This window comes from Diplotaxodon limnothrissa, linkage group LG18 (assembly GCF_057381915.1).
Source record: "Diplotaxodon limnothrissa isolate DT_005_m linkage group LG18, D_limnothrissa_male_GT1.1, whole genome shotgun sequence".
NCBI lineage: Eukaryota > Metazoa > Chordata > Actinopteri > Cichliformes > Cichlidae > Diplotaxodon > Diplotaxodon limnothrissa.
The window spans coordinates 41,164,557-41,177,891 of NC_140613.1; the positions used below are offsets into that span (position 1 = coordinate 41,164,557).

Here is a 13,335-nt window from a genome sequence, read left to right on the forward strand (position 1 = left end):
AAGGGTGCATCTCTCTGTTTAAAGGAAAGGTTTGAAGGAGGGAGCTGAGGGTATAGGCTCATGCGATGGGACAATATGTAAGAGGTGTGTTTTTGTTCACCCCTGTATTTAAAGAAACGCTTTGTTTTTCATTGTTAGAGACCACTTTGGTGTTTGACAATGTGATTAAACCAGATGCTCATCAGTGTTTGCAGTTTATGTTAAAACTTCCACAGCACTCTCATTACACCCTTAACCGTATCCCAGACTGTTGTGGGTTCCACTTCATTATCTTTGTTTAAATTATTACAATCTCGAGTTTCTTTCTTTATTTCCTGCACTATTGTTTTTTTGTTCAAAATTCCAATGTTTAGTCTCTGTTGGGTCCTTCGTTTTAAGTCTTCCAGGTTAACTGTCAGGTGAATGGTGTTATGATCTGATGTGTCAGCTGTCCCAATTGTACAATCTGAGACCCTCTGTCTCTCTGTAGTGTTCATCAGGAAATAGTTCTGGAATAGACCTTGTGAGTTGCAGAGTAATGTGTAATGTCTTTTTCTTCTGGATGGAAATCCCTCAGCACCTCAAATAGTTCACTTTCCTTAATTTTTTAAAACATTTCCACATTTTTAGAGACAGTATGTTGTGTGAATGCTGTCCAGTGCTCGTTGTAGTTTGATATAATATTCCTTCTTCTTATAAATACCTTCACTCAGGGAGACTACTTGATCAAAAACAAGCCTGAGACATGTCAGGTCACTCTCTGGAGGTGCGTCTATATTGACACAGTGCTGTTGATTCTGCCTTTAACAATGACATCTCTACCATCTTTATTGGCTTCCACTTTCATCACTTCAAAATTGACGCGGTTAGATATTAGTGTAATAACCCCCCTCCTTCTGCTGTTCTTACATGAACTGCAGAAAGAGTTTATATAGCCTAGCTTTTCATCTTCTCATGTTCGTTTTCATGTGTGTTTCTGGGAGAAGCTGCTCTTGCCTTTTTCATTTTTGCAGTGACTTTACTCCTTTTTATAGGATTGCCAAGACCATTAACATTCCAACAGTCAGCCCTATGAACAAAAATGATACTCTATAAGAGTCCAGAACTGTAATGGAACATCTAACATGGAAGAAGACCAAATAATACTGTGAACTCCAATGGTGGGGCAGATAACTGTCCTGCTCCATAACCCTGCTGGTGGGTCATGGGAAAGGCCTGTCGTAAAGACAAGGCCCTACGCTGGGGGCTAGTGATGAAACAAGCACCATCCTATTTGTCCAGCGCTCTTAATTTCGAAAGCTGCTCCCAGCTATAAGCATCTGAAGCAAATTTACATCTGACCCGTTGTTGTTCCCACACCACACCATCGTAGTCATTCCGGGGTGCTCCTTTTGAATATCCAGAGTTTTTCTTTGGCTCTCCCTGCAGCTGTAGATCAGCCTTCCTTCTGGCTCTTTTCCAGGCGTTGCCATTTTAGTTGCTCCTTCCGTCTGGTTGCAGCTGAGGCATCCTCCTCTCTCAGAGCGGATACCACTACGCTGAAGCTGCGTCTCTTTAGTTCCAGCGCTGCTTCGTGTGCGTTGCTGTAGGTTCGGATTCCGTTGTCACAGTCGATTCTCTTATTAGTGTCTGTAAACGAATGCCTTTCTCCTTTAGTGCCTTCTTTATCCCGTTGCAGTCTCTACGTTTTGAATAATCTCTGCTGCATAATCATGGTCGAAGAACAGCGTTTGGTTTCAGGATATTAGCTAAACAGAAAGGCACAACTAGCAATTCAATGAAAATAAAAAGAGAAGAAATTCTGAAAACAGAAAGCTCTTTGGAAGGCAAAGGTTTTCCCATCGGTGCTTGATAGAGGATTTCAGCTGCTCAGTCATCCAGGACTGTTGTTGTGTTACAGTGGTCCCAGTGTTTTCAGTGGGTGACAGGTAAACCAGCAGTCTGTGATATGGAGCCATGCTGCTGTACATCAGGAGTGTGGTCTGATACTGAATTTCTGAAGTAATCAAGACTTTTCCAGAAGAAGACATCTGGGTACCAACATGTGTTGCTTTAACACCCCCAAAGATCTTCTAAGCTACTCGTGCTGTGCAAAATGCTAGCTTTGAACTGTGCGTGGACAGTGGGCCCACTGTGGCTCACAGCATGACAAGGTGTCCTTGACCAAGATATTGAATCCTAAACTGTCCCTGGTGCAGCCATCAGTTTGTGTGACTGATGAAATGCCCAAAATAAGCGCCTTGTGTTTGAACAAATGTATTTTCCAGATTGGATGAAGGCAACAACGTTTTAAGATGTTTATATAACTGTTGTCACTTTTTAATGTTGTGTAGCTTGTTGTTGGTGTGATGACAAACCATTCATGACACCTTGCAGGGACTTCCTCTGTGGTCCTGGCTATTCCTGCTATTGTTGCTAGGTGCATGTCAGTGTGTTACCCTAATCTGATTGGCTTTTGTCTTTCTTTCTGTTTTTTTAACCTCTTTCAGATCGTGTGGTGAACTGAAAAGAACGCTGAAGCAAAGGTGGAGAGCAGCAGGACTTTGGTCTCCTGCTGTCCCGTGTTTTTGCTGGAAACTCCACTTCTCTCACTGCCCAGTACACTCCTACTGTTCTTCCTGTTCGTTCACTCTCCTATCATCTATCTGCCCATCTTGCTCGACAAATAGGTCAACAGAATCCAAGCGCCAAAGACTAGGAGACCATCTCAGCTGTTTCTGTAGAAGCACTGCTAATAGAAAGAACACAAGTGGATGTAACTGCCCCCACCCACAGAGTTCGGTTCAGTCCCACGGGCGATGAGACGAGCCAGGAGCTTCATCTTTCTCTAGACACTTTCTTCTACACCTTCTGTCTTCATGCTTTGGGGGTCCTCAGGTGCCCCCACCCCGTGTCGACCCCCCCACACCCGTTGCCACCACGGCAGACCACCCCAATCGCCTTGTTGCCATGCCGACAGAGACACTGACTCCAGCCCTGCCAGATAGCAAGGCTGCTGGCCCTGCAACGCCCTTCAGTTCCACTGTACCCCTCCGCATCCTCAACAAGGGCCCCGAGTACTTCAGGAGACAGGTACTGTGTGTGTTAGGATGTACAGAGATCTGTTCAGGTAAATGTGGGATTGAACTGAAGCATCAGAGGTCATAACTTTAAGTGTTTTGGCCACAAAATTCCAGGGTCGAGCTCATTTGTATAACCAATATAATTCCATAATAATTGGTCATTTGTGAGTCGTATAATACCGTGTTTTAATAAGCGCTGATCAAAATGCCTGCACCATTTGTGACTGTATTGTACAGTGAAACTTGTCTTAAAAAGAACTAGTTAGCGCTTTACAATGCAATTAATATCCTGTTGTAGTAACACCCACTGTACCACTGTCAGAAAAAGGTGTCCATCCATTTGGAACTAACACTGGTCTTAATCTGTCTGTGAAGGTTCTCAGTCATCCAGGTCATTGTAGTCAAAGGAGCTTGCAGAGAAAAGCGTCTGGACTTCTTTAAGTTGCTTGAAGACGTTTCACCTCTCATCCGAGAAGCTTCTTCAGTTCTAAGGTCAAGACTCAGCTGTCCATCTGCATCTAAAGGTCAAAGGTCACTCTTTCGGGGATGCCAATGTTCACATTTTGGACAGAGAGGACAGATGGTTTGAAAGAGGAGTGAAAGAAGCCATCTATGTCCACTGTGAGCGACCATCTTTGAACAGAGGCGGGGGTTTACGACACCAACTCTCTGCCATCTATAATCCAGTTTTGAGATCCCTTCCCAGACGCCTTAACGCCCACTCACATCCTGGGCCAGCTGACCTCAGGAATTCGCATGATAAGGTGGGGCCAGGTTTCACAATGAACACACCCGAAACTCTGGCTGATTGGGACCCACGCCCAGTTTCACACCTTGACTCAGGCGATTAGAGGATCATCAGGGGGTCCTTTTGTCCCTCTGTGGGGGGAAACTCCCACTAGGTTTATATCTGGGACTCTCCACCATTTGATCTTAGAACTGAAGAAGCTTCTCGGATGAGAGGTGAAACGTCTTCAAGCAACTTAAAGAAGTCCAGACGCTTTTCTTTGCAAGCTCCTTTGACTGGTCTTAATCCACGTCACAGTTAGAGTTGTATGAAGTATTGCTGTGCTCTGCTGACGGGGCTCCATCGTCTGTTGCTGATCATGTAGGCTGTCACTGTTGCCGTCAAGTTGCTCGTAGACACAATTGCAACAACTTTTACATGACCTTGTAGATATGCACTTAGCTGTAAATGTTTAAAGTGTGGAAGCTTGTTGCAAATTTAGGGCTGTGAGAAACTCAGAAAGTCCTAAATATAAATAAGCATAGAATAGAATTGTGTAATGGCAAAGATGGCAGTTAACCTGCCCCGATCACCACAGAGCCATTATCTTGTTTCAGTTCCAAATGCACATCAGAGGTGGAGCTGCGTGCTGTCGTTTTTCTTGTTCCTGTAATGCTCATCACCTCTGCACTCTTCCTTTAAAACGCTGAGGCGAGCCAGAGAATTCGTACAGATGCGAAGCTGTGCCTGTATAGTACAAATATAACGTGCTGGGGAAAAAGCGTTTTAAAGCTTTTTCTAAGGCAAAGCTGCCAAATTTTAAAGCATTTTTAATAACATTTGCTGATTCTGTACATCAGTGCTGCATAGGTGAGACGTGCTTGTAGAAAGACTTTGGTAAAAATCAGGATGTATCAGTGTCTGTTTCTATAGTGTCCAAACGTTATGTGATGCAAAAGGGAAAAAAGATGAGTGGATAAATTTCCAATGCTCACTCGTTGTATCCCAACATTAGGCAGTGTAACACTTCCTGACTTTATGAACTCGTGAATCTCTTCCGAGATGATCTGCAGCTGCATCACCAAATGAACGGGGTTGTATCATGTTTGTCTCCTATCGCTTGTTTCAGACAAGGAGTGAGAAGAACACAATAACAGATTTTTAAAAAACACACAGAAATAACCCAAAACAACTCGATTCCTACCCCTGCTGCACGCATATAGAATAAGGTAAGGGACTGATTCAATGCCATCTCTCTTTTTTAACCTGTGTCTCAGGTGGAACCAAACCCTAAGCGCCTCAGTGCTGTTGAAAGACTAGAAGCTGATAAGGCCAAGTATGTCAAGAGCCAGGAAGTCATCAATGCCAAGCAGGAGCCAATCAAACCACCTGTGCTCGTTAAACCACCTGCTGGCCATCCCCTGCTATCCAAGAGAGGTCCTGGCATCGGTGGAGGAGGCAGTGGAGGCGGGTTACCTTTCAAAGCATCCAATAACAATGCCAAGTCAGACACGTGCGCAACAAGCTGTGGCAGCATCAAACGGGAGAATTTAAACCTAGAGATCCTAAAAAATCTGCTAAACTCATCGTCTTCTTCAGCAGCAGGATCTGGAGGTGGAGCTAAGAGTGCTGTGCATATGAGGTCAACAGGTGGAATGCCCAGGAGTTGGACACCATCGGGGTAAAATAATATACTTTTATCTTGTGTACATATGTAATCAATAATTATGTGGCGCTCAAATATCTCCATTCAGAAAGTTTCTCTAAACGTGTTACTTTGAGTGTAACTTGGTAATGTATGTTATATTTGGTACAGTCCTGTGAAAAGCTATATACAACCTCACTGCTGTCCAGTTAATCAAAAGCATTTGATTAACTGATCATCAAGTGTGACCGCAGCTGTAAAATCAGAGGTTTTGGCAGTTTGCTAGTCTGCAGCAGTCAGGTGTGTTAACACAATGCCACAGTCTTCCCAGGAGTGCACGTTCCAGCAAATTCCCCCCAGCTCAGACCATGCAGCCTTCAGAGAAACTGCAAAAAGCCCACGAGCTACACGCCAGACTCTGCAGGCCTCAGTTAGCAGGCCTGCAGAGTCTGAAGTGGGGTCTAGCCTAGGGACCCTTACTGGATACAGATGCCCTGGTCAGGAATCAAACCCCTGACATGAAGTTCCAAAGACGTGTAGTGTTTACCTCCAGGTGAAGCAGAGAAAGTGCTGATAGGGATAGATCTACCATCTTTCTGATTGGTAGATGGCGTGCTCTACCACCTGAGACACGACCGCCTCCAGCAAAACTGGAGAAGCTCTGACTGAAAGAAGTAAAAGTTGTGTCCAAAGAGGAAGCCTGAAAAGGCACAGCTTCCCAAAATGTTTCCACTGTTGTGAGGACAGTTTTAAAAAATATTAATAATGAAAAATCAAAGCTCCAGCTCGGAAAAGCTTCTGAAAATAGTTTCTGCTAAGATGCTCACTGTGACTAAGTTAAACAAAAAGTCTGGAGGTCAATGTTGATATGCAAAAGACAAAAATATGACAAGCAAAATAAGAAAGCAGGAAGTGAAGTGTCAGCCTGAGATGAGCTGCAGTGAAGACAAATGTGGCTTCTGGTGTATTCGAAACCTATAGATAATGACCAAAAGACAGCCGGGCCGTCATAACTTGTTTGTTTGCACTTTAAATATGTGTTCATGAAGCGCAAACAAAGTCAGCTAGATGATAAATAACCAACATTTGTACGTGTAACGTTTGTATACACAATTTACGTACAGATTTTTGTGTACTCGCGATTCAATTAGGTTTAATGTCCTATGAACAGACGAGACCAAAGTGGAGACAGCAGCATCTCTACTTTAAGAGAAAAACCAAACGGCACAAACCTCTCACACCAACTGTCAGCATGGCGGCGGTGGGATGATGATCTGAGCGCCTCACACTCACTGAGACCCACAGATGAAGACGATGAAGTACGATTTAGACCAGGCTGTCATAGACAAGCCTTGACACTGAAAACTGCTTTTGCTATTACTGATGATAATAAGAATGAAATGATTTCCGTTGTTGCTGAATGTCTTACAGTTTCATTTCCCAGAGATGCTGGAGAATCTCAATTTTGTGAGTTTTTTTGTTCTGATAGAAATGTACCTGGTTTCTGTTTTTATTAGCTCGAGCTTTGCTGCTTTCTTGGTGAATTACTTTTGTTTCCTGTCTCGTCACTGCAGTCATCACTACAACTTTCTGGCTTCCTCCTCTGATAGTTTCAGGTTCAGTCAAACTTTGTCCTTCTTTTTCCCTCAGCGGTGCAGGCTTCTGTCTTACAGCATCATTACCTCTTTCTCCACTTTGGCTGTTGGTTTAGTTTAGTTGTAAGAACAAAATAGGTTGGTGGGCACGTTTCAAGAATCCTGATATTTCTTGGGACGTATTAGTGATAAGGCCCAGTTATCCCAATCACAGAAACAACTCTATCAGAATGACTGGGCCACTGCAGAGGCTTGATTCTTTTCCTCAACCTGACTGAAAAGCTGTGGACAGACCTTAAGCTAGCCGAGCACAAACAAAGATCCAAAAACCTCGATGACTTGTAAAGAAGAGGGAGACAGAAGTTCTCCACAGCAATGTGAGAGTCTGATAAAACCATAAAGAAAACGACTCCTCCAGCTATGGCTGCTCAGGGTGGTTCAGTTTAGTTTTCACAGGACTGCTGCTGAAAAAGGAAGTTTACTCAACTGACTACAAAAAATATTTTTCCTTTTTATTGCTCCTTGATATGACGATTGTTTGTTTTGTTTTTTTAAAGGTATGTTATATTGTACACCAGAATAATGGTTTCAACACTTTAAAATCTTCTGGTTTGAAGTGTTTCTTCAGTATTTAAGTGATCTAGTGACAGTCGTCAGCATTTCTACTGCTACACAGTAAACAATAGTTGCTGATAATAACTTATTTTCCAAATTGTAAACAAATCCGATGTAAAACGGTGCTCGTGTTGCTGCCATGATGCAACTCACAAACTTTACATTGTCACATCAGGGCGTCTCTTTCTTTGGCCTCCAAACTGTGAAAAGTAATTTGGCGAGCAGGATTTGGCTTTGAGCGCGTTCAGCGGCATGCGTGTGCTAAACGGCAGAAGCATGCACACAGCACGCACTTTGAAATTACGTGACAGGACTTTAGATAATGTTTTTTCTCACTCTGAACTTTTGAAATAAATATAGTTCCATACTCCGCTGTGAATGCTAATCCACGTGGTGACATCAGCCCAGACTGACTCGGCTGTCCACAGATGGTACCTATTTAACGTAGCCAAATACTGTAAGAGCTGTGGGCGGTGCTAACATTCAGCTGTGCGGTCACGGATTCTCTTTAGTACCAGGAGGTTCCAACATCAAAATCGGGGCTTGCTCTGGTGCACATCAAAAGTAAATCTAGCTCTGTGCTTATAGCAACCGCTCAGTTGGCTGGTGTTCATTAACTTGGCTGCTGATGGTGGTGGTTTATAAAGGCAAGTTTTCAAAAGCTAAGCTACCATCCAAATACTTGTGTCTGTGTCTTTATTTAGTTTGTGCTGGACTCCTTGGATTTTAGCTTTCTGTTTTCTGCTCCTAGGATGCCGTTAACCTATCGGTCTACCATGACTCTTAACGAACAACCACCCGACTCGACTCCCAGTCCCAGCACCTCACACTCCCTCCGATCCTTCTCCCATTCACTGAAGGTTCCCCCGATCAACAGCGGGGGGCGTCGCAGTCCGCAACAGGGAGGAAACCTAAATCTCAGCAGACGAGTCCAAGATGAGAGAAGCGGCGAAGGAGGCGTTATGGCTCGTTCTCGGTCCCCGCTGCCACCTCTGCTTACTTCCCACTCATCCTCCGACCTCCTGCGACTGTGCAATGGCAAGCCGCTCCGTACTGCACGATCCAGTAGCTCCTCAGCTCCGCCCCTCCCTCCAAAACCCAAACCTGCTTCCCTCCCTCCTCCTGCACTTTCTTTGTCACTGCCTCCCCCTCGTCCTGCCCCATCCCCCTCACCTTGTGACAACACCACCCCTCAGTCGCTACCTTGTGATCTTGGAGATCCTTCAAAAATGTTAGCTGATCCTAACCTCGAGCTAGAACCTGGTTCGTCAGTGGCACGTCGCTCCTCGCTGCACAGATCTAAATCAGACCTGTCAGACCGTTACGCCCGGGCCGGAGCTGATGTGGAACGCTTTTTTAACTACTGCGGACTCGACCCTGAGGAGCTGGAGGCGGTTGGTCCGGAGAACTTTGCACGGGCCAACTTGGATATCGTCAGTTTGAATTTCCGATCAGCTTCTATGATTTCCTCTGACTGCGACCGTTCTCGGCGATCTTCCAATGATGGTCTGTCAGATGGGGATGAGGGTGAGGACGAAGAGGAGGAGGCTGGGGAGCGTGTGCCATATGGCATTTCGGCTGTGGAGCGAAATGCAAGGGTCATTAAATGGCTATATAGCATTAAGCAGGCGAGAGAGTCACACAAAGTGTCCCATGTTTAGAAGTGGAGGTTCTTTAGGCTAAAGACAAACTGTCCTAATCTCTGAAGGAATCACTGCAGCGGCATTTCTCACAGATAAAGAGGCTGTTGTCTTATTGCTGAACGAAAACTTTTTCAACTGTGTGTAGCTGAATGAAAGAGGGAGGAGTGCACAGGTATAACCCAAGCCAGGTAAGGAAAGAGACAAAATAGTGTCTGAAGATTATAGAAAAGACAAAGACTGCAGTCCTCCAAAGTTTAGAACAAGAAAAACACCAAGAACAGGAAGAGGAAAAGCAAATTCAGTGCTTACTCTAGAGTGGCCGTTAACTGCTTCTCTGTGGACACTGTATGAACTGTTGTGTAAGCAACAGGAACAAAAGTGAAATGCACTACATTTGTCCAAGGATCCATAATGTGGCCATCGCAGTAGAAAGGATTGAAGACGTTTCTCACAGAGGACATTTGGACTTGTCAGACATCAGTACGACTGACACTCTGTTGAATGTAGCCTTTGACACCTGCACTCATCGTCTTTGAAATGTTCCTCAGTCCACTTTTGTGCTCTTTCATGGTCACATCCTAAGTAGGAAACAGTCGGCCAGTTGTAAGTGGTTGAACATCATCTTACCTCACAAATGCTGTCTGTTAGAAAAATAAAGCTACAGGTTAACTGTCTTTAGCTAGCACAGAAATATTTTATACAGGCCTCAGTCTTGCTTACATTTATCGCTCATTACAGATACTTTGGATATGTTCTCCCTTTGGGACACTAAGAAACAAAAAAAACCTAACCTCTGACCCTGTGACTAAGTTTGCATAGTAAATGTATACATGTGATAAACTGAAAGCTTAAACAACAAAGACCCGTTAAATCAGCACATTTCTTGGACGGAGGCAGCTGTCTTTCACACAATCTGCCTAAATTTGCACCCAATGCAGCGCATGTAGCTTATTGCTAAACCATTGGTGAATGACGTCACACTCGTTGTGGTTTGTCTAGCACCTCACAGAAGTTCTTCCTCACAGTACCTTTCTGATTGTTTGAGGTGATCAGCTCCCCAGTTTCCAGCTTTTTGCCTTATCAGAAACATCAGTAGCATCATTCACTTACAGTAATAGGGTTGCCAACTTTTTAGCTAACAAATACGGGACACTCTGGCATGCCAGAAGCACAATACACAACCAGCTGGGTGTAGTGCACATATGCACTGTATGTGACATTGCAGGTAATGGTCAATAAATGGGACATTTAAAGTGGACTAAGGGGCAAACCAGTGTTTGCTCATTATACAGCTAAAACGGGGCAGTTGGCAACCCCAGACAGCAACACTGTGAGGTTTGGGTAACAGTGCAGTTAACAAATGGCCCCAATAAAATGCCTGTTGCTATAACCCACGGTTAAACAGCACATGAATTTTAAATAAAAAGTGAAAATCCTTATCAAGTAGCACCTGTTTCCATAACTTGTCACTGTTCATAAGTTGGTGGAACGGAGTCATCGTCTGTGCTTTCCTACAGTAACAAGTCCAAATGTCCACTGTGAGAACAGCCCGCATGCAGTGCTGATGAGGCTGCTAAACACACCTTGTGAAAGACGCCGCTGCAAACACGACTGAACTGTCAGAGCAAACTCGGTAAAATCACTTGATATTTGCGTAAAGTGACTGTTAAAGGATGGATTGATGACTTCGTCACTTGCCTCAATGAAGCTGCTGCAAATTGTTGAAAAACTCTGAAATACAGACGGTGTTAGAGTTGCGAAATAAAGACATCGGAGCGGGTGGTGAGTGAGACAAGAAGGAAAGCAAGGAACATGAAACAAAAACTAATGTCACAAACTCTGAGCATATTTATGTGGTTACACCATCAAATCATTGCACTCTTTGGCCTTTATCGCCAAATGTCTCATTACGCTGCCATGTCAGCCAACAGAACATTTCAGCGGAGAGTTTAGGTGTCCTGTGGTGGGATATCTGTAGACGACATATTCAATTCAGGTGTATTTATTTAGCACCAGATCACAACAGCAGTCACCTCAAAGCACTTTACACTGTAAAGTGAAGAGTCTACAGTATTCTAGAGAAAACCATGACCTCTAGTTTCAATTTGAAAGCTTTTGATATTAGAGCCGTGGTTTTAATGGGAATTTCCCAACTGCTTCTCCATCTTAAGGTCACAGAGGGTTGGAGCCTTTCCCCATTCAGACAGCCATTGTACCACTCAAGTCAAAATTAACTGTGGTAATGAACAGATTTCTTCCGTGAGGCTGCTTTCATGACGTAGGGTGACATCAACAGAAGTGTTAAAGTACCAAACCTTGACTTCATGCCGCCGATGTCAGTGGGACTATTAAACAGACCACAACTACTGACTTTTCTTTGGTGGCAGCCAAATAAACCAAACGCCCGGTGTTGAAGAAGCTGAAACAATCAGACCTGTAGATGTATCCACAGACGGTCCAAACCTTTATTGCAGTGGAAACCTAATGAGAACGTGAGTGAAGCTGCAGGACACCAAGACTCTCCTGTCGAAACAGTGTTGGTACAAATCATCATGTGTCACCACGTGCAAACACCTACACTGAAAGCAATATTATGCATACCGTATTGCAGTGCAGAACAGTGTATGAAGGTGTCAGACTGAAGTGTTGCTCACGCTGATTGCACGCTGCAGCCACACACAGCTCCAGCAGTGCGTCTGCCACCCTGCGCTGACTCCATCTCTCTACTGTATCCAAACCCTCAGTCAGTCCATCACAGGAGCAAAGTCTTTCGTTCTGCCTTTGTTTGCTCCTAATAATGACGGTGGCCGGATTACTGAGTTCCACACCACCCTTCACATCTGTCTGCAAGCCGCTGACATGTCTGAAGGCCTGAAGCCATATGGGTGTGAATGCAGTGCCTCAGCCAGCAGTTCCATCTACCCCACCACCACCTCCTTTTAGCTCACTTACAGGTCTGCAAAGGTCCAAGCACCCTGCTGGCTTCACTTCACTGCCCCTCATCCTGCACTGCAGATAGTGTTGGTGCTGTGGAAGCATAAACGTCTGAAACAGCTGGAGTCTGCTCTGCCACGTTAAACTGAATTTGGGTTGGGGGTAAGATGACTCACATGTTAGTTAAGCTCCCTATAAAGCCGTCCACTTTCAAATGCAACCAAAAACAAGGTGCTTGCTCAAAGCACCTTCGTGCTTACAATCAGTGTCAGAATGGAAAAGCTTCACCTAATGGACACAGCTGCTGCCAGATGTCTTACAGCTTTGAATGTTTCATACTTGCAGAACTCCAGGTGCAGCGTAGATGCAGTCATAAGTGAATGTAACATATGAAACATTTCTAAATGTACATCACTGGTTAGCTGTTCACATAGTGCTCTCAGGTACAGGAACAAGTTCTTGTTTCCTGAAATGATGCACAGGGACGTGTCTTTGCTGAGCTGGAGCAGTTAGGGTCACAGTATAATGCTTGTTCTTCTGAGTAATTATGAACAAAGTGTACAGCTGTAATAATCTCAAAAACCCTCCAAACATCAAATTCTTGAAAATAACACGTGCCTCGTGAAACACAAAAACTCAGTTCAGCTGCAAGGAAACAAGGAAACAAGTACCAGGAAAGCAGTGGTTTTCTCTGAGGACTCATCATTCTCCCAGCAGCCTCTGCACCTTAGAGGAGACGCAATGAGTTGTGTCTTGAGTCCAAGTGTCAGTATAAAAGGCTCTCGTCAGATCCCGAACCAGCGCTTGATTCTTCAGTCAGCGAGCACACACTGCCAGCACAAGTGAAAATGGTAGTAAACATGAAAGCAACTGAAGATACCCACTTAACATTGGAGAGGATATAATTAGATGATGCTGAACAGTGATACTGTCAGCATACTGAATATAAATATGACCTCTAAAAATGTCAAACTAGTGCTCTGAAAACATTAAAAAAAAGTCATGAAATTCATTGTTAAACTCTGATTCTTATATCGCGCTTTTCTACTCTGTTTGGTTAGGAACATGCAGCGACAACACCCGATTATCAGCTGCAGGTTATGTGGTTTGGGTTAAAATGTTTAATAAGTCAAAG

At 44.2% G+C, this 13,335-nt stretch overlaps 1 protein-coding gene across 1 annotated transcript; it reads left to right on the top strand.

Annotated features, from left to right (window-relative positions):
- Positions 1-2,831: 2,831 nt before the first annotated feature.
- fam110b (family with sequence similarity 110 member B) lies at positions 2,832-9,316 on the top strand. The gene is made up of 3 exons (XM_085378068.1): positions 2,832-3,051; positions 5,046-5,449; positions 8,375-9,316. Exons 1-3 carry the CDS (start codon positions 2,929-2,931, stop codon positions 9,282-9,284), a joined length of 1,437 nt encoding a protein of 478 aa, XP_085234194.1. The 5' UTR covers positions 2,832-2,928; the 3' UTR covers positions 9,285-9,316.
- Positions 9,317-13,335: the final 4,019 nt, after the last annotated feature.